We start from the raw sequence: 20883 nt of genomic DNA, 5'->3' as shown, positions 1-20883 counted from the left end.
TTGCTACGCATTTTAATACTCACAAATTTTGCCTCACCTTCCCAGTCAAACAAAAAGATATCCACAGAAGCAATGGTGAAACTCTTGACCCTCCAGGAGCTAAATATATCTACCTATTAAGGATGGAAGAGAGTAGTTGAGTACTTGACTATTCTACTTGCATTCTCTCTCTCCCCCCCCCCCCCCCCCCCCACACACACACACAAGGACCCGGGATGAGCCAGCTGCTTGGGGGGCGGCTCAGCCACAGCTCTTCTCTCTGCCTGTCCCTTCCAGGCTGGTCCCCCTCATGCCCAACAAGCAGGGAAAGGGCCGGGGCTAGGCCAGGAGCCGAGGACACGAGACCAGGCAGGAAGAATGCAGCGGCCAGGCAAGCTTGGTGCTCCCAGGCTGAGCTTGGGGAGATGTGGGCTCGCCTCAAGGGCCGGGCTGGTGGTGCCACACGGACGGGTCTCCCATGGCAAGCAGGGTGCTGGGGGAGCCTGGCTGCGCCATGCGGGCACCTGGGAGGAGGCGCTGGACCCGGGGGCAGGGACTGGAGCTCACCTGTTGCCTGGGCTTTGTCCCAGGCGGGTGGGTGCTCCGCAGCCCACAGAAGCAGGGTGAGCGGCCAAGCAGAGCTCCCACAGGTGCAAGCAGCGCTTGGTTTGTGGCCCGGTCTCCACTATCTGCCCTCCCTGGCCCTGTGATTCCTGGCTGGTGTTACTGTAATCTTTTAACAGAATGGAGAAGTGTCATGAAGACTAGCTACTCCAGATGGTTACTTTGTAACCGTAACCTGGTCTCATCCACTAGGGATGGTATATTAGGTGCATACCCTCATACCGTATCTGATCACCGGTAGAGTATAATCTCTCAGGGATATTAGACGCGTATAAAATAAAAACTTAACAACATAAGTTTAAGTGGAAACCACAAGAATATATTATTTAACAGCAAATTTAACAAACAATACCTTGAAAGGAGCTTGAGGGGCAGTCCCTCACTTAACTAACTTACAGAGTCCAAGATGCAGAGGGCGATTGAGGTGTTGCTGGCGACCTACAACCTTGCGGCTAATTGAAAGCCTTAAGGGAGGAACTACCAGGCGTCCCTCGACGGATGATCCCAACGATTGGCGACCTTCAATCCTTTGGCTAGTTTAAAGCCGCAGGAGAGGAACAGCCAAGGAGATCCCTCGAAGTACAGGTAGGGAGCGATGGCGGTCGGTTCACCTTCCGTGAAGCCTCTGGCCCTAGATACCTCTTCACCGCACTTCGGAGCGGCAGGATCAGGCGATGGATGACTCTATTTTACCTACTCTAATCCTGTCCTAAAATAAAACCTTATCTAAATCGTGACGAGCCCGACGAACAAGCACGATGACGGCCGACATGCGAGGACCGATGCAACCTGCCGTACAAACTCTGTCTAAAATACTAAACTAACTAACCTAACCTATTTGAGGAGGTCTGACCTTCCGCCAGCCTGACTCAAAGAGAATACTATATTCTATGAAATGGAGGGAGCATAGCCTTCCGCTAGCTTCTCCAGAAGAATATCTTGACAAGACCACTTTCATTCTAACCTAGGACCAGAGAGCTCATTTAATCTTGTCCTAGGTTCTCTTTCTCTCTCTCTCTCCCTCTCTCTCTAAGCTAAGCCTATCCTGACGGAACCGATGAATCCGACGAGACCCGACGCGACAGCAACTGCTGCGCGGCAGAGCCTTATATAGTCTAGGCTCATACATACTCATAAGTTCCATAGTATGATCTGATTGGTTTAGAAAAGATGCTATTCCAGCATAGTTTAAAATCATTGGTTGACACTTTAGCTTATGCATATTCATAGATCATTCAACATTCAAATTTCAACAGGTATACTAGCTTTTACTTTTAAATCCCAACAGCTATGTATACAGGTAGCTGTGGCATGTGACAAGATCTTGACTTAAAATGGATGTCTATAGAATTCTTAACTCAAAATGGAGTTTTGGACTCCATTTTGAAATATGACATGTGTATATATATAAATTAGTCTTATATAGATTTTACAGTGGTTAGGTATTCCGATATATAGCTATCAGTCCTGTATTTGACATACACTGTACGTGGTATTACATTATAGACTCACACTAGATGTTACACTTATATTCACTTAGGGTATGTCTACACTACCCCGCTAGTTCGAACTAGCGGGGTAATGTAGGCATACCGCACTTGCAAATGAAGCCCGGGATTTGAATTTCCCGGGCTTCATTTGCATAAGCAGGGAGCCGCCATTTTTAAAACCCCGTTGGTTCGAACCCCGTGCAGCGCGGCTACACGGGGCTCGAACTAGGTAGTTCGGAATAGGAAGCCTAGTCCGAACTACCTAGTTCGAGCCCCGTGTAGCCGCGCTGCACAGGGTTCGAACCAGCGGGGTTTTAAAAATGGCGGCTCCCCGCTTATGCAAATGAAGCCCGGGAAATTCAAATCCCGGGTGGTATGCCTACATTACCCTCCTAGTTCGAACTAGGAGGGTAGTGTAGACATACCCCCAGTTATATACTGGTTACCTATTACATAGCTATAACCTTGGTATTACAGTTCTGCTTTACACTGGGCTCTGCCCAGCCCATGCGGTACGTGGGTGCTGCTGCCCACTGTCAGGGAGCCACCCTTCTGAAATGGCTTCAGCAGTTTTCTCCATGGGGCTAGAGGCACGAATAGGTGGGTCAAGCGCCCTTCACCGACCCAGCGCTGCCTTCCCTGAGCCCAGCCAGGGATGCCGGGGTCCTTCAGCTTCCCCTCCCAGCTGCAGGATGTGCACAGCAGGCAGCACCCGCTGTGGTTCCCCTTTACCTCTAGCTGCCAGGGCCCGGACAGGAAGGGGGAGTTAAATGAGATGCACTGGGAAGCCACATCCCAAATCAGTTCTATCTACAAGACGTCCTTTGCTGGGCTTGCCCAGCACGTTCTGCTGCCCTCGGGCCTGGCCGCGAACAGGGACTGCTGGCCCCGACCCAGCCCAGGACTGAGCCAATGCAGCTTGTACTGGTCCAAGAGCTCCCCCTATCTGCATGCCCGCCTCTTATTACATTTCAGTTGCAGTGCTGATTACTCATTTCTTACCATCCCTAGTTACTATATAGGCCCCAATCCTGCTAAGAGCATTTGCAAGGAAATCTCTTTGCAGGATCAGGGCCATAGATTAGGTCATCTTTTGACGGTTGCAATTCTGTCTACAGTATTTGTTGGGAAGCATTGCTAAGGACAGACCACACACACGTCAAACTAAGGCAAATGTTACTAACCCAGGCACGAGACTGACACACAACTTTAATGTGTCCTCACTCCCTCTGTGAAGCTCATGTAAACTGTATGGGCCTGACTGTCTGCAATTCCCTCTGAGGTCATAAATTGCAAGGCTGCGTCTAGACTGGCATGATTTTGCGCAAAATCTTGCCGCCTGTCTACACTGGCCACGAGTATTTGCGCAAGAACACTGACTTTGTACTGTACAAAATCAGTGGTTCTTACGCAAATACTCTGACGCTCCCGCTCAGGGATAAGCTCTCTTGCACAAGTATTCTTGTGCAAGAGGGCTAGTGTAGACAGCAACGTTAATTTCTTGCGCAAGAAAGCCCAATGGCTAAAATGGCCATCAGAGCTTTCTTGCGCAAGAGAGCGTCTAAACTGGCACGGATGCTTTTGCGCAAAAGCAAATCTTTTGCTCAAAGGCACATGCCAGTATAGACGCTCTCTTGCGCAAATATTTTTAATGGGAAATCTTTTCCATTAAAAGTATTTGCGCAAAATCATGCCAGTCTAGACGCAGCCCAAGTGTTTCTGCCCCATCAGAAGAGGGGAGGGGAGCTGGCCAATAAATAAGTCACCTAACTAGCACTCAATTCTGACTACCGTAAGAATTACAGCCTTGACCAAGAATGAGCCCTTACAGAAGCAGACACTATGTCATGCATACTGTAGTCCCAAGACTCATAAATGCCCATGCTAGGTAAGTAGCCAATGCCCTGTGCAAAAGTTTCTGAGAATAATTAATCTCTAAACATGTACAGCTATTAGTTCTGCAAAACTGAAATCAGTGACTAACATAAGAAAGCAGACATTTCTCAAATAAAGTCTTTATTTGCATTCCTCACACTCAGTTGTACAAACTCTTGTTTACATACACGCTAGTCACCAGAGAACACAAATGTCCATGTCAGTGACAGCAGCTGCATTTGTCTGATGCTGGCTCTTTGCAAACACAGCTCTTGGCACAATTACTGCATCCAGCTGGGCAACAGGAGCAACAGCCTAAACAAAATAAAAATAAAAAGATTGCTTATTGACAGCAACAAAGATGTTGCATTCTTCAGAATCTCAGAACACGCAATGTATCAAAGAGATCTTGATGTGGGAGGGGAGTTCCTCCTTGGGATCTGCATCTAGTACAGGAAAGAATACAGTTTTGTCACATCTGACATGGCACAGACCTCCCTGTTTTATAGTTAAAAAAAAAAAAGATTAACCTACTTGGTGTATAAAAGAAAATCTTAATGTTGGTTCTCAGAAAATCTAAGGCTATGTCTACACAGGCAGCTTCTTGCACAAAAACAGCCGTTCTTGCACAAAAACTTGCCTGCTGTCTACACTGCATGCATGTTCTTGCTCAAGTAAATTTACAGTTTAGCGTTGTAAAACAGGGCTTCTTCCGGAAGAGTTATTCCTCTCCCCATGAGGAATAAGCCCTCTTGCACAAGAGCTCTCCCACAAAAGGGCAGTGTAGACAGGCAACCTGAATTTCTTGCGCAAGAATCCCCTACAGTTAAAATGGCCATCAGAGCTTTCTTGCGCAAAAGAGAGTCCACACTGCCATAGATGCTCTTGCGCAAAAGCACATGCCAGTGTAGACACGCTCTTGCGGAAGACTTTTGTGTGCAAGAACTCTTCCGCAAAACAGTTCTTGCGCAAGAAGCTGCCAGTGTAGACGTAGCCTAAGAATCAAGTCCCAAAAGGTCCAATTCTGCTCTTAGTCATTCCACTGCAAGGACTCAATTCAATAAGCACATGCTTAAGTGCTTTGGGGGTTGTCACAGGGCAGACTAACCACCCTGGTGCCTCCAGCTTGCAGTCCTGGGAATTAGCTCACTAGACATCTCCCTCTAACTGGTATCTTCCCATGTCCTCGCTCTTCCCTTTGATCCCAATGCATTACTCTTTGACCATGGCGTCCTCTTCAGGACACTGTCCTCCAGCAGCAACCACTCCCATCTCTCTGTGCCCCATTCTGGGGATGAGGGGGTGTTGTTTACTCAACTGCACACTCCAGGGCCCTCTCTTCCCAAGGGGCACCTAATTCCGCTGTACCCACCTTGCCTCAGTGACCCTCTGCCAGTCTTCATCTAGGCCCTGCCTCAGGGCAACCTGCAGTCTATAATGGCCACTCATCATGAGCAAAGAGGTGTGGACCTGCTGCTCCTGCCTGCCATAGTAGCCTCAGGCCTTGCAGACTGGGGTCTTGCTTGGCCAGGGCCAGGGCTTCCCCTCCCCAGCACTACTCTACCACCAGGAAGCCTTCTACTTCCCAGATAACCAGGTCCCCCCTGCTCATTGGCCAGAACTGCCTCAGATGGAGCTTCACCCACAGTCCTGGCTCAGGGCTGGGTTTTTGCCCTTAAAGGGCCAGTGCAGGGCAAGCACCCTGTCACAGGACCTACAGCCAGAATATCTATTGACTTCAGAGTAGTTATTCTGCTTGTACACTGGAATAAAGAGCAGACTGTGGGCCTGAAACTTTCACCCCTCCACGTGCTCCACAGCTCCCTGGAAACAGCCCCTAATTACTGGGTCCTCAACGCCTTGGCATACCATTTCCAAAAAAGTTACGGCGTCTGTGTTTGAAGTATTTTGATACTTTCATGTCTAACCCATCTTATCACAGTAAAAAAAATCGACTCACTTTTTTTGCAAGATCCACATCTACAATTTTTGCATGTGCAATTGCCAGTACAGCCACATGAGCCACCTTGAGGGATAAAAAGGAGACGTCCACACTTGGTCAGACACCCAAAGGAGATTTTTACCAAGAGGAAGAATTATTTTCAGATTATACAAAATTCCCAATTCTCCCCCCCCATCCCATTACCTTGATCTTTCCAAAAAAGTAATGCAAGGAATCTTTGACGCCATAAAAACTGTATTTAAACATGCCAGGTCCACTTACACAGTATTTAAATACAGCCTGCCTGGCTACGGTAAGCCTAAGTTACAGTTAAGTCTGGGAGTTTGGTCTCTAGGGTCCAGCCCAGAGGGAAAAAGACAAAACAAGTCATTCTCAAGATCTAGAGAGGCTCTTTCCCTTGCCCATGCTGACTCCAAGCCAGGAGTGTGGCTGCGAGGGGAACACAGAGGCCCTCCAAAGTGCTTAATTTATAATGCCAAAAAATGTAGAGGCCTAATGTTTTTAAATAAAACCCTCATACCTAACGTAGCAAGTTCACAGGTGCCAGAGCTATGAACTGCCATGCCTAGAAGTGCTGGAGCTCAGACTGGCACAAATGAAGCTCTTCCCCGCCCTAGTATAAGCACTCCAATGGCAGCCTGCAACTGAAGCTGGTCTCTGCAGCAGGGAGGAGCCACTCACCGGTTGCACAAAGACAATCCTGGGGATCCATGGTGGATTTGGCTTCAGCAGCTGCTCAGTCAATAGAAGACTCGGGGATCAGAGCAGAGGTTTGCACAGGAGCTGCTACTACCTCCTATTTATCCCGAGTGAGGGGATGAGGCGAGCGCAACCCTCCCCCCCCCCCGGCAAGTCCTGCACCCGGTGCCAAAAGTATGCTGTCTGCAAACTCCTGCACAGTGGTCAGTGTCTGCACAGCCCAGAGCGCGGCGTGCAACACCCTGTAGTGCAGGGTGCTGAGTCCGCGCAGCCCAGAGCGCAGCGTGCAACACCCTGTAGTGCAGGGTGCTGTGTCAGCACAGCCCAGAGCGCAGCGTGCAACACTCTGTAGTGCAGGGTGCTGAGTCCGCACAGCCCAGAGCGCGGCGTGCAACACTCTGTAGTGCAGGGTGCTGAGTCCGCACAGCCCAGAGCGCGGCGTGCAACACTCTGTAGTGCAGGGTGCTGAGTCAGCACAGCCCAGAGCGCGGCGTGCAACACTCTGTAGTGCAGGGTGCTGAGTCAGCACAGCCCAGAGCGCGGCGTGCAACACTCTGTAGTGCAGGGTGCTGAGTCCGCACAGCCCCGAGCGCGGCGTGCAACACTCTGTAGTGCAGGGTGCTGAGTCCGCACAGCCCAGAGCGCGGCGTGCAACACTCTGTAGTGCAGGGTGCTGAGTCCGCACAGCCCAGAGCGCGGCGTGCAACACTCTGTAGTGCAGGGTGCTGAGTCAGCACAGCCCAGAGCGCGGCATGCAACACTCTGTAGTGCAGGGTGCTGAGTCAGCACAGCCCCGAGCGCAGCGTGCAACACTCTGTAGTGCAGGGTGCTGAGTCAGCACAGCCCAGAGCGCGGCGTGCAACACTCTGTAGTGCAGGGTGCTGAGTCAGCACAGCCCAGAGCGCGGCGTGCAACACTCTGTAGTGCAGGGTGCTGAGTCCGCACAGCCCAGAGCCCGGCGTGCAACACTCTGTAGTGCAGGGTGCTGAGTCCGCACAGCCCAGAGCGCAGTGTGCAGTGCCCCGCCACCCCCCAGTGCATTGCACTATCCAGCGGCTCTCCGGGGAGGCGGGCCCCTATGCACACTTGGGCCAGGCCCCATGAGGCGAAGCCAGCCCTGCCCAAGGCACGGAAGCCGCAGCGGGCAGTGCAGCGATCGCTCCCTTCCCAGCTGCCCGCCCCTTTCCCGGGAAGCTGAGCCACTGGCAGCAGCGAGAGGCCCGTGCGCAAAGCCAGAGCGCGCGGGGCTCAGCCTCCGGGGCCCGCGTGCAGCTGGACGCGCCCGGTGGCACACGGCGCGAGAGGCTGCAGCTGCGGGTGCGGCGGTGTCAGCAGGAAGGGGCCGGCTGGTGCGTGCGGGGGTGAAGCCTACTCGGTCTCACAGCTCCCCCCTGCAGCGTTGGAAGCGCAGACCTGCCCTAAGACAATGCGGCCCCTTTCCTCCCCGCACCCGTTCAGTGCTGACCTCGATTCCCTTGAGACGTAGGCTGGCAAAGGCAGCATCACCAGCGGGCAGCTCCAGAAACGTGAGTGGGACCCAGACATGTCGCAGCCCACGGAGCTAACCTGAGCCAATGCCTAGAAGCTGAAGCAAGACAAATTCAGCCTGGAAATAAGGCACTTTGCAGGTTAACCACCATTGAAGCCATTTTCTCCTAAGGGTGGTGGTGGATTCACCATCATGGACAGGGTTTTTGTATTTCTGGTTCAAGGGGAATCATTTGGGGACATTTTTCTGCTCTGTGTGAATGGTCCCTTGGAATTTACAAGTCATTCTAAACATTGACTGCAGCTTCACACTCCTCCCTGTTTTCTTTAGGGTCCCTCTTCTCCCCACACAGGCAGCAGGAGAGAGTGCCAGCACAGGTGAGACACCAAGACCTTCCTCGATCAGTTCCCTGTTTCCATGAGTCACCTCTCTTCAGATTTCCCCATTCATATTCTATGGACCCCAGTACCAGGTCTGTTGCTAGGGCAAAAAGAGCCTGCAGGAAAAGACAAAGAAAATCCCAGAAAAGAGGAGAATCACTGAGGAAATCCTCAAACCCCTGACTGGTATAATAGGCTGGGAACAGGGAAGGAAGCAGCCAGCCCGGAGTTGTTCAGCAAGAGGAGAAGAGTGAAATGGGGAAACAGCTCTGGCACAAGGGGGATGATCTAGGGATGTTAGTGTATAATCATGTAAACAATTAACCAATAAGCCTGGGTTTATTGGTTAATCCTAAGGACTACACACACTCCCTCCCCCTTGATGCCTCTGTATGATGTTTCTGTATCTGCAGCAGCGAGGAGAGAAAGGGGAGCAGGTGGGCTGGCAGAGCAGCCTCTGTCTGCAAGAATCAGAGGGGTAGCCGTGTTAGTCTGAATCTGCAAAAGCGGTGAGGAGTCCTGTGGCACCTTATAGACTAACTGAAGTGTAGGAGCATAAGCTTTCGTAGGCAAAGACCCACTCGTCACATGCATGAAATTTCCACTACATGCATCTGACGAAGTGGGTCTTTGCCCACGAAAGCTTATGCTCCTACACTTCAGTTAGTCTATAAGGTGCCACAGGACTCCTCACCGCTGTCTGCAAGAAGTTCAGGCTCCCCGTGCACAGGGTGGCAGGGGGCTCCCTTGGGAGTGGGATCGGGAGCACACTGGCTGCCAGCCCCACCCCTGGGGACCATCAAATAATCGGGTAACCACTAAGATGTTGTGCAGTTACACGATTATTAAACGATATCTAACATCCCTGGGTCTAGGATGATCTCCTAGGACCACCATGAGAAAGATTCTTTTTCTAGATTAGGACAGAGGTCTACCTGGCAGGTGAGAGGGCATCTGTAATAGCAGTGTATGCCAGTGTTGACACCTCAGACTATGCAAGGAGCATTACCAGAATAGCTTTAAGGAGGACCAGGGCACATGTGGAAATATCAACTCAGTTTTAGCACAGCACTTTACAAACAAAGAAATAAGGATAAAAATCTGTCTCATATTACATCCATACAATCCCACTGAAGTCCCCAGCATTTTTATTGCTAAAGCACCTAGATACCATGGAGTTGGATGCTTATGATTAGACAAAAATGCTACAATGGAGTTGCCTAGGAGAGCCTTTAATGCAGTGTTTATTGCTCACATAGAGCACATCTACACAGCACCCCAAACACGAAATAAATGCAATTTGCGTAAATTGCGCAGTTTATTTCAATTGCAATTCAAAATAGCTTATTTCGAAATCTGACATGTCTAAATGGTGCCAAATTGTTGAAATAATGCACTATTTCAACACCTTTGAATGCCAAAATAGCACAACCTTTATTTTGAAAAATATTTCGAAATAACAGGCACATTTAAAAGACATGGGGTAGCCCTGCTGTCTAGATGTACCCATATGATTACAATTAATGGCATAAATTTAAGGCATTCTGAAAAGGCCTAGTGCTAAATAAGGGTAAAGAAATATGGCACTGTAGCAATAGCTGTTCCTTTACCAGAACAGCCCAGCTCCAGTGAGTTTCTCTAAGCCCTATTCCTCTAAGCGAGCCGTATCACAGTTCAGGGCAACTGCCCCTGTATTCCCCCTCTGTAGCCCTTCAAGGGCACGCATTTAGTCTCCCAGCTCCTCAGCTGTTACCTTTTGGGTGGAGACTCAGGTCTCAGTCCCTCCTAACCAGGATTGTTCCAAGCCACACAGTTGCCTGTGTTATCCCCAACGAGCCATTTAGCTATATACAGTAAACTTCCGATAATCCGGCACCTTTAGGACCCAGGGGGTGCCGGATTATCAGCTGTGCCGGAGTACAGGAAGGGGGGCTATGAGGAGTCTGGGGTAGGGTGGGGGGGGGGAGGTCGGAGGGGAACTGTGCAGTGTGGGAGATGGCGGCACTGCAGGACCAACCCAGCAGCACCCCATCTGCTCTGCCCCCGGCTTCCCCAAGTCAGCCACTGCTGACCGACAGCGGACTTGGGAAAGCTGGGGGCAGAGCAGCTGGGGCGCTGCCGTGTTGGTCCCGCAGTGCCGCCCCTCACCTGAGCTGCGCTGCGGGACCAGCCCGGCAGCACTCCAGCTGCTCTGCCCCCAGCTTCCCCAAGTCAGCCGCTGGTCAGTTGCAGCAGCAGCGGACTTGGGGAAGCCCAGGGCAGAACAGCTGGGGTGCTCTGCCCCAGACTTCCCCAAGTCCACCACTGTTGAAACTGACCAGCGGCGGACTTGGGGAAGCCAGGGGCAGTGCAGCTCCAATTTTCCAGCTGGCCGGAGCACTTCTGGGGTCCAGTTAGTGCCAGACTATCAGAAGTGCTGGACCACTGGATGCCGGACAATTGGAGTTTTACTGTAGAAGAAATTAATAAGACTGGGACTTTTCAGCTTACAAAAGAAACTAGGGGGGGGCAGCATAGAGGTATATACAACATGACTTGTGTGGAGAAAGTAAATAAGGAAATGTTGTTTTAGTCCTTCTCTTAACACAAGAACTAGGGGTCACCCAATTACATTAATAGGCAGTAGGTTTAAAAACAAACAAAAGGAAATATTTCTTCACACAACCACAGTCAGCCTGTGGCACTCTCTGCCAGATGTTGTGAAGGCCAAAACTATAATAGTGTTTAAAAAAGAACTAGATACATTCATGAGGCTAGATCCATCAATAGCTATAGCCATGTGGGAATGGGCAACAATGTTAGTTAGCCCAATACATACGATCTCTTGATAGATTACCTGCTCTGTTCATTCCCTCTGGGGTACCTGGCATTAGCCACTGTCAGAAGACAGGAGACTGGGATAGATGAACCTTTGGTCTGCTCTTGTGTGGCTGTTTTTATGCTACCACACAGCTCTTCCTAAGCGAGTACATTTACCTCAAGAATGAAAGAACAAGGAATGAAAATAATGAAAGTTCCTATATACATACTAACAACTTACCACAAGCTACTGGAGCATAGGAAGCCTACTTCGTGGGTGGAGCTGCTTTTGGCAGCAGTTCAGAGCAATGGCAAGTGTAGATCCTGGTAGAGTTACTTCCTGGCAGGGACTGAATTTGACCGTTCTGGACAGATTTTTATGGATTTGCCAGTTACCAGAAAAATAATTTAATCTGCTGAGTTTTTTGTACGTGGGATTAACGACGTTCATTATTATCACAATACACTGGGATATCTAATGTTAACAGTTTCTGTGCTCAGCTGAAGACAATATAACACTCCCGCTTCTGCAGTTTAAGTAAGAAAACGATGTCATTAATCTTATCTATATGTGTAGTCCTGTGGCACTTTAGAGACTAACAAATGTATTAGGTCATGAACTTTCATGGGTAAAACCCACTTCATCAGATGAACTCATAATCTAATACATTTGTTAGTCTCTAAGCAGGTGCCACAGGACTGCTTTTTGCTTTTAAAGTTCCTAACACAACTACTCATCGGAGACTTTTTATCTATATGTTAGTTAACCCTCTGGATATGATAAGTGGCTGTTGAGGAGGGAGGGGAGATTGTGGAGTTGCCTTGTGGTTGAGGTTGCATGGGCTTGCCTTACGTTGGGGAGGGACTGCTAGAGTTTTGCGTTTCAAAGATGATAATCCAACTTCCTGCTGGCAGGGATGGTGAAGGAAAAGCCACGCCTGACTAATCAAATATAAAACATTTTTTAAAAGTGCCTAGGTAGTGGGGATTGCCATTTTGGAGCACCAATCCTGCAACACCTCGAGCTAATTTTCAGGGACACTGAGCATCCCCAGCTCCCACTAACTGATATTCAGCCCAAATCTTCCCCTTCTTTATTTCCTCCTATTGCTTTGTGTGCTCCCCATTTACTATGGTCAGTTATCCCTTTCCTTCCTTGGGGTTATATTAACAGCCCTTCCTCACGTACCCCTCATCCCGCCTCACTTTAGCCATCCCTTTGCCCAGTTCTATGTATTGCTCCCTGTTTTCAATCTTTCCTCATCAGCCAGATCCCCAGGGCATCCGGATTATTTGTTTTGCTTCTCAGAGCTCCATCCCATGTCTGAATATCTTTCCAATAACAAGGGGCTCTGGTCTAAACTAGGGATGTGAAAGGTTAACCAGTTGCACAGTTAACCGGTAAGCATCACTTTAAACAGTAATTGGGATTGGTCCTGCCTAGGGCAGGGGGCTGGACTTGAAGGCCTTCTGAGGTCTCTTCCAGCTCTATGGCTCTTGATGCTGTGATTCTATGAACTGGTAATGGGGTGGGAGTCAGAGCAGCTCCCCGCCTGCTGCAGGCAGGTGGCTGCTCCAGCCCATAGCGGGCTCTCTGCAGACAGGGTCTGCTCTCGTCCAGAGCAGTCCCTGTTTGCAGGGAGCCTGGCCCACCATGGGCAGCGGCTGGAGCGGTCCCCAACCTGTGATCCTGCTTTCGTCAGTTACCGGGTTAAATGCTAGGCAAACCTAACATTTAATCAGTTACCTGGGATTTAACATCCCTAGTCTGAACACAATATCTCACATGCTGCTGCCCTAGAGCGGTGAGGTAGGGAACTAACATCTCCCTGTCCCCGATACATAGCTTAGCATTGCATTGGTGCCTTATTACACTGCCAGCTCATATCTAGCATGCTCACATGCAGGGAGGACCTGGGAGGCTGTAATTGTGAAAAAGCCCATGGGCAGCACGTTAGCCAGAAGCTAGCCGTTGAGAGGCAGAATGGTGCAGTGGCTAAGGGTGCCTCTTGGGAAATCTGGGTTTAGTTTTCTGTTTTGGTCTAAACTGCAGAGTCACAGTGACATGAGACAGGGATAGGGAACCTACAGACCACGGGCAAGATTTGGCCCACTGCTGCCTTGATACAGCCCGTGAGGTGCAGCGAGGAGCTGGGGCTGAAACTCAAGACACGTGGGGGAGCACCAGATCTCCCCCCATGTGGCTGGAGTGCCAGAGCTGGCTCTCTCCGCTACAGGGGGGAGCCCCGAGCCTCACACGCCCAGTCAAGACAAGCTGCATCCAGCCCACAGGTTGTATCTGGTGGGGGGAGGAAGCGACTCTGCACCGGGAATGGCAGCACAGGGAAGCCCTGTCCCGTGTGTTGGCTTGCAGGCTCCGTCCCCGTCGCTCCCTTTGACTGGGAATTGCGGGGGCAGTGGCTGCCAGTGCAGGCTGGTGCAGAGCTTCCTGTGTCCCACCCCGGGAGCTGAGCCAGGTAAGCACCCTAATCCTCTGCTCTCTCCCCCACTCCTCAGACTCCATCCCCACCGGCTCCTGCATCCCTCAATTGCAGATCCCTCACCACCAGCCCCCTCCTGCATCTTCCTCCCTCCCATACTCTAAACTCCTATCCCACTCCTGCCCTTACCTCCTGCCCAGTCCCCACACCCTGCTCCTGTACCCTACCTCCCACCCAGCCCGTGCCCTCAGCCCCCTCCCTCACATCCTGACGCCCATCCCAGATCCCCTCCTGCACTCCCCTTCCCATCCAGATCTCACACCCCCATCCTCAGCCCCCTCCTACACCCTCCCTTCTGCCCATAGCCCCCAGCCTCCTCCTGCACTCTCCCTCCCACCAAAGTCCCCCACCCTAGCCATTCTTGCATTCTGCCTCCCAATCAGACCCTGCAACCCTTCCTACTATATGCCCAGACCCCCAGGCCAGCAGCTCCCTCCCCCACACTGAATCCTTCATTTTGACCCTTCCCAGAGCCTATGGGGGACCACAACATCTACTAGCCCTCGGCTCCCAGAAGAGTTGGTCAGGCTCTGAGGGGAAGACCTGAGCTTTGGATCCCTAATTGCATGAGTGAGGTGTCTTTTTTTTTCCGGCTGGGAGCCATGTCAGTGAGGGGTTTTTTTTCTTCTCACTTGATATTTTGTGGGTCAGTGGCCCCAATCCAAAGAAGTTTTCCCATCCCAGATATAAAGCACCTTGCATCAAGCTAATTGTGTCAGTGTCTGCAGTACAGTGTTGTTCCTGCCAATGTAAGTTGCCCACTACATCAGCTTAATAATTCCCCCTCCGCAAGAAGCATAGCGCTTAGGTTGATGTAGCTGGGGTGGCACAGTGTCTGTGTAGACACTACGTTACTCACCTGTTGGCTGTCAGGCCTATATGGGGCTCATGATTTGAGCCTGCCCATCTCAGGGCTGACTGCCTGGCCTGCCCGCCCCTTGGCAGGGGGCTTTAGAATCCCACAAATGCCCCAGACTGCTAAGTTGGTGGAAGTGCTCCTGGTGAGGACTTGTACCACCAAAGGGGGGAGGGGCATAGTGAGGACATGAACCTTTGCAGGAATTGCTGTGGTGGCTGTCAACCTAACATCAATCCTTCTTTTCACTGCACCTTGCTCGCTAGATTTTTGCATCCCCCAATTTCTGCATCCTGAAATCTCATATCCTTGTGCAGCACTCCTCCCTCCTCCAGTTTCTGGCAGGTGCACATAGTTACTCTCTCAGCTCCCACGCTCATAGTCAGCTCTCCCACCAGTCTGTGGGAACAGCCCCGGGATTGCTTTTCCTCTGGCTGGGATAATTACCTTCTGTGTCATTCTCTTTTAGAAGAGCCCCACTGCAGACAAACAGGAAACTGCGAATAGGGAGGCTGCAAGTCCCAGGCAAGCAACCAGGAAGGCATCTTGAGTCCTGGTAGGATGATCTAAAGCCCATTGGTCTCTGCTTCTTACAGCACAGGTAAATGCAGACTCTCAGGAGCCCCTGGTTTTTAGTTAGACTGCCGCCAAGGCAGCTTTTTTTCCCCCCTTAGCCTTTGTATGTTCGTGTCCCCACCATGGCCATCTACTAATATGCAAAATCTATGTATGCAGCAGCTCCAGGGACCAGTCTCAACCCCCAGCTGGCTCCCCCCGGGGCTGCATCATAGTGAGGTACAAGGCCCAAGCCTCTACCCTTGCTCTGTCTCTTCCCACTCATGCTCTGTCCTCCCCCCTTTTCCTCAAGCCTCCTCCCCTGAGCAATGTGGCCCAGCACCAATCAAGCCTGCCTCCGCACTCATGAGCCACAGTAGGGAAGAGCACCCCAGCCTGCTCCACTAACTCCCCACTGCTGCATGCAAGGGCAGCCCTGACCCCTTCCCCAAGCAATGCAGCTGGGAGCAAAGGGAAAAGAGAGGCTGGAGCCAGTTTACAAAGTTTCCTTTGGTGAATGCAGGTCCAGGCCCACCCCCTGCTGTGTTCCTGCCTCCCCCCCGCCACTGTATAGCCTCACAGCTTTAACAGCAGCCCCCACAGCAGAGGGGCCAGCCTGACCCTCTCTCACAGAGCACCCCACAGTAGGGTACAAGTGCTTGGGCTGAGCAGGTGTATTTGTATTGTTGCATTCTGGGCAACTTGTCCATAGGGCCTTACATGGAGTACCTACAGGGAACATATCAAGAAGAATGCCTGCACTCTGGGGAAGCCCAGTGGCCACCAACCTTTTTGAGCACAAGGTCACTTTTTGAATTTAAGTGCAATCCAAGATCTACCTCAAATATAAATACCCTTGCACCCGCCTCCTTCCCACCTCTCCGCCCTCTCCTGCCCAACCTCACTCACTTTCATCAGGCTGGGGTGCAGATTCTGGTCTTAGATGAAGAGATCTGGAATGAGAGAGGGGCTCTGAGCTGTTCTTGGGGCAGGAGGGGTTCTAGGTGCAGGCCCTGCAGTGGCTGCTGGGGGCTTTGAATGCAGAAGGGGCTCATGACTGGGGTAGGAGTTTGGGATGTGGGCTCTAGCTGGGCCCTGCCTACCTCAGGAGGCTCCTGGTTAATGGTGCAGTAGGGCTAAGAGCCTCACCCCTGCTCTGGACCCGGCCCACTCCCTAAAGCAGCCAGCAAACTCCATCCCGAGTCCTGTTGTGCCCCCCCTCTGCTTTGCCACAAAAGGCTAGAGTGGGATGGGGCACCTTAACATCAGTGTAACTCCTCTCCCACCCACCCCTCGCACAGAAAGCTCCACAGGGGGAGGAGCACCTCCCAGGCAAAGGTTAGGAGATGAGCAGCAGTGTGTGGAGGGGCAGCTGAAGTGCCAGTACTGGGTAGCCTCTTGCCCAGACCAGTCAGGATCATCTGTCAGAGGCACCAAGATCTAACAGTAGATCCCAGGCTACTGGTTAGTGATCACTGCCCTACTGCATAGAGCTAGGAGGCTAGTGAAATCACTTACACCTAGAGTTGGGATCTTCAAGAATGCAAAGCACTGTGACCTAGTTACAGGAAGAGCCATGGTCCAGGCCAGAGGGCTGCAGCAAGCTGTTGTAACTACTAAACATGGTATGTGTGGCTATAAAAGATGTTTCAGCCAGCTCTCTCTAGTTATCAATGCCTCTGGAAGTGGCAGTATAGACAAGCTGTAAGTTGATGCAATATATGTATTAAGTAAGGATGAAGGTATATTACAGAAGCTTTGACTCCACTCCTCTCCTACTTAAACTCTCAGCCCTTGAGAGTTTCCTGAACCTGGCACAATGGATTGAAAGGCAACACTTTGCAGAACTAGGGCCGGTGTTCTAGACAGATTCCTAGGCTGCTTCCCTTTGCTCCCCAAGCAGCGAAAGTAACTCAGAACCAACCCACACAAATGCAGCATTTGAAAACCTCTCCTTTTGGCAGCAGAGCTTCAGGCAAGCTAAGCCAGTGCTGCAGCTCATGGATGAAGCTTTAGTCTCCAGGCTCTTGTTAATGCTCCCATGAGATATGCAGCAAACACCCTGTGTGAGAACTAAACTGAACAGGGTGTAGTCTTGCCTGATGTATTCAGTTCAATGATTTCCAGCTTGCATTCCATTTCTCCAATCACATCCTTTATTTTCATTCAATCTGAAATCTACATTTCTATGAAAGGTACAAAATAGTCACCGCTATATTATATTTCCCCCCTTTCATACAGAATATTTACAAGAGAACAGAAGATAGCCATTTTAAGGACAGCAGCTGCATTTGCTGGATGCTGGATCTTTGCAGACACAGCCCTTGGTGCAATTATTGCATCCAGCTGGGCAACAGGAGCAACAGCCTGAAAACATAAGTGAAGACAAATTATTGGAGATGCCAGACAAAACCAAATTGACCAATCATCCTTCTGTTGGAATTTCAGAAAGTTCAACATGGATGAGATAAGGAGCAAAACCAGGCTGTAAACACTATAACTATGCCTCAAAGACCTCATATAAAGTCAAGTTTGGTCACTGCCTACCTCGATATAGGTCAGAATCTTTTGTCTGACCAGTTGTTGAACAGTCTCAATGTATGGAAAACTGGTTGGCACTGACCAGATGTTTTTACAAATCATTTTAAAGTCAACAGTCCACATACACCCAGGATACCTTAAAAAGGACACTGGTACCACCTTACAGGCCAGTAAGTATCAATAGACCATCAGTAGTAAGTATCCTTTCATCACTAAGCAAAGCACAGTCTTCAAGTGCTACATAGTCCTGTATTTTGTTTCTCTTATCTTAAAGCATACTCTTAAATTGATCCCCATTCAGCAAAGTGTTTACAGCCTGATCCAAGAGCCCACCAAAATCAAATATAAGACTCATTCCTTTTGCTAGGCTTTGCAGCCTTAACTCCCACCAACTACAAGTAAGGATATCAAATCCCATTTATGTTAGTCGGTTTACCTATGTTTAACTAGCCCGCCGCAGTGGGCTACTCTGCCTCAGCAGGGCTGGAACCCCCCCGGCCATGGTGCAGCACAGTGGGCTCATCTGGACCAGGCATGGTTAACTGGTTACTCCAGTAAGTATGCCAGTAAAGCAATACTGACTGGGTAACCAGTTATCCCTTCAAATCCCTAACTACAAGTTGAGCACATATTTAAATGTTTTGCCAAATAAAGCGACGAGGAGTCCTGTGGCACCTTATAGACTAACTGAAGTGTAGGAGCATAAGCTTTCGTGGACAAAGACCCACTTCGTCAGATGCATGTAGACATGCATCTGACGAAGTGGGTCTTTGCCCACAAAAGCTTATGCTCCTACACTTCAGTTAGTCTATAAGGTGCCACAGGACTCCTCGTCGCTTTTGCAGATTCAGACTAACATGGCTACCCCTCTGATACTTGCCAAATAAGAGCCAGAAATTCTAGCTTCTATATTCTAGCCTCCATTTTATTGTCATGAAAGCCAGTGACAAAACACTCATCTCAGTCTTAGCAGGCTGACAAAGGAGTTGTGTGCAACATTTAAAAAAACAGAGGGGGGGGGAAGAGAAGGGAGGAGATACTCACTCTTTTTGCAAGACTTGCAGCTGCAATTTGTGCATTTGCAGGAGCCAGCACAGGTACAGGAGCCACCTTGGGGGCAAAAGAGAAAAGGGAAATGAACATAGTAATGAGACTAAACACAAAAGAAAGCAAAGACAATTAATCACCAGCATTAAAAAAGTGGTTTAATCTCAGTCAATTTATTTCCATTGCTCTGCTAAAGGAAAATTACCATCCGGTTATCCCTTAATTTGACTTTCCCCTGTTACTTGCATCTTACCAAAAAGAAAGCTACTACAGAAGTCTCACACCCCATGAAAGTGTATTTTAAAGTTCCCTAAAATTGATCCCCACACCTGGAAGAGGACATTTACAAGCCAGCCCACAGCACTCAGGTGAGAGAGTGACATTTAAATCAGGGAGTTTGATTTCATAGACTCACAGGGTTGGAAGAGGCCTCAGGAGGCACTTAAATTCAGGGCCACCCCCCCCCCCCCAACTAAATCATCCCCACCAGGGCTTTGTCAAGTCTCAACCTGGGAAACCCATCTCAGTGTTTCACCACCCTCTAGTTTAAAGTTTCTAATATCCAACCTAGACCTCCCTCTCTGCAACTTGAGGCCATAGCGCCTCCTTGCTATCTGCCACCATGGAAAGCCTCTGTTCAGACCCCCCCCCCCCCCCTTCAGGTAGTTGAAGGCTGCTGTCAAATCCCCCTCAGTCTTCTGCAGATTGAGTAAGCATCCGCCCCTGAGCCAGGCACCTCAGCCCCCTCATCCTTTCCTTGCCCTCTGCGGGGCTCCCCCAGGTTGCCCCGGCGATAGTGCATGGGGGGGGGGGGTAACTGGACGCAATACTCCAGATGTGCCGAGCAGGGGGACTAATCGCCTCCCTCCACCTGCAGGGAAGCGCCCACCTGCCACTGGCCCCGGGGCTCACGGCAGCCCCTAGTGACGCTCATGCGCAGCGAGCCAGAGGGAAGAGCCAGACTCGCTCCGAGCTCATCGGGCCCCTCCCCGCAGCCACTCACCGCTCGCGCACGGGCAGTCCTTGGGGTCCATCGCTCGCTCGGCTCGGGATCGGCGCTTTGCTGCGGAGCTGCCGCTGCCGCCTATTTATAGGCTGGAGGCTTGAGCGCGAGCGCAAAAGCCCCGCCCCGCAGCCTGCACACGGGCCGGGCAGCGCACAAAGGAGCGCGCGCTGCGTGCAACCCCGCACCCCCCAGCGCGCCGCGTGCAAAGCCCCGCCCCCGCACCGCCCTGCCCCGCACCGCCAGCGCGCCGCGTGCAAAGCCCCGCCCCTGCCCCGCACCGCCAGCGCGCCGCGTGCAAAGCCCCGCCCCCGCAGGCCCCCCTGTGCGGGAAGGTCCGGGCCCGCGGGGCATCGCACGGGACGTCCTGTTCCCGCACAGAGGACGTCCTGTGCCCTGGCGCACGGTAGCGGGGTGCTGTCCCTGTGCAGACCAGGTGTATAGACAGAAAGTGCAGCTCTCCGTTTTTGCGACCATTGCAGTTTCTGTCGTGCATACATGGAATTCGTTGCTACTGCTCAGGACTTGCTACCTTTGCTGGTTGCAAATTCAGAGGGACTGGGTATTGTGGTGAAAACACTCACAATTTGCTCCCTGCTTGATAAGGGACTCAGGGGATAAGGGACTCCAGGGATGCTGGTGTTTTGCCTTGGGAGGGGGCCTTTTGCTCCTGGTCCAGGGGTTGCAAATTCAGAGGGACTGGGTACTGTGTTTGCTCAGTTCGGGCGCATGTTCAGTGCACCCGAAGTCGCACGTTTGGAGAAGTTAGTGTTTTGCTCACTGCATCGGCCCTCTCCGCACGGTAGCGGGGGTGCTGTCCCTGTGCAGGGTGTACATGCAGTGCTAAGCCAAAGCCGGCACAGACCCAGGGCCAACGGCAGCATTCCGTCTTCCTGGTGGTTATTGTATCTCTCTCATCAGGACCAGGGTGGGCAAGTGGTGCAATAGCAGGCCTGAGGCCAGCCCTGCGCTTCGCAGAGGCGCTGGTAGTAGGGTGTTGCCTGGGGGCTTCTGGAGCGCCCCCAGGCTTGCAGTGGTTTCCAGCAAACTGAGTTTGGCCCTCAGCGCTGCACTACACACTT

The 20883-nt window shown here is 51.2% G+C and overlaps 1 protein-coding gene and 1 long non-coding RNA gene across 2 annotated transcripts; both read right to left on the bottom strand.

The window, feature by feature from the left end:
- Nucleotides 1–2450: 2450 nt before the first annotated feature.
- Nucleotides 2451–7392, bottom strand: LOC142831096 (metallothionein-like). Its single transcript, XM_089781430.1, has 3 exons — nt 6613–7392; nt 5929–5994; nt 2451–4283 (listed from the first exon to the last, which is right to left on the bottom strand). Exons 1-3 carry the CDS (start codon nt 6641–6643, stop codon nt 4189–4191), a joined length of 192 nt encoding a protein of 63 aa, XP_089637556.1. The 5' UTR covers nt 6644–7392; the 3' UTR covers nt 2451–4188.
- A 9951-nt stretch (nt 7393–17343) lies between these two features.
- On the bottom strand, nt 17344–19963 carry LOC149523696 (uncharacterized). The gene is made up of 3 exons (XR_016350489.1): nt 19802–19963; nt 18796–18861; nt 17344–17577 (listed from the first exon to the last, which is right to left on the bottom strand). It is a non-coding gene; the product is annotated as an uncharacterized LOC149523696 (long non-coding RNA).
- Between the last annotated feature and the right edge of the window lie 920 nt (nt 19964–20883).

This window comes from Pelodiscus sinensis, chromosome 12 (genome assembly GCF_052426305.1).
Source record: "Pelodiscus sinensis isolate ZL-2025 chromosome 12, ASM5242630v1, whole genome shotgun sequence".
NCBI classification, from domain to species: Eukaryota; Metazoa; Chordata; order Testudines; family Trionychidae; genus Pelodiscus; species Pelodiscus sinensis.
The sequence above is the reverse complement of the archived record's forward strand: the minus strand, read 5'-3'. Positions and strand labels throughout refer to the sequence as shown.

Bases quoted from the DNA above. Each gene is read 5' to 3' on its own strand.
- LOC142831096 (XM_089781430.1), bottom strand. From the start codon at position 6,643: ATGGATCCCCAGGATTGTCTTTGTGCAACCG. The intron at 5,995-6,612 runs GTGAGTGGCTCC...TTATCCCTCAAG, and splicing joins GGATTGTCTTTGTGCAACCG to GTGGCTCATGTGGCTGTACT. The intron at 4,284-5,928 runs GTGAGTCGATTT...TATTTTGTTTAG, and splicing joins ATGTGGATCTTGCAAAAAAA to GCTGTTGCTCCTGTTGCCCA.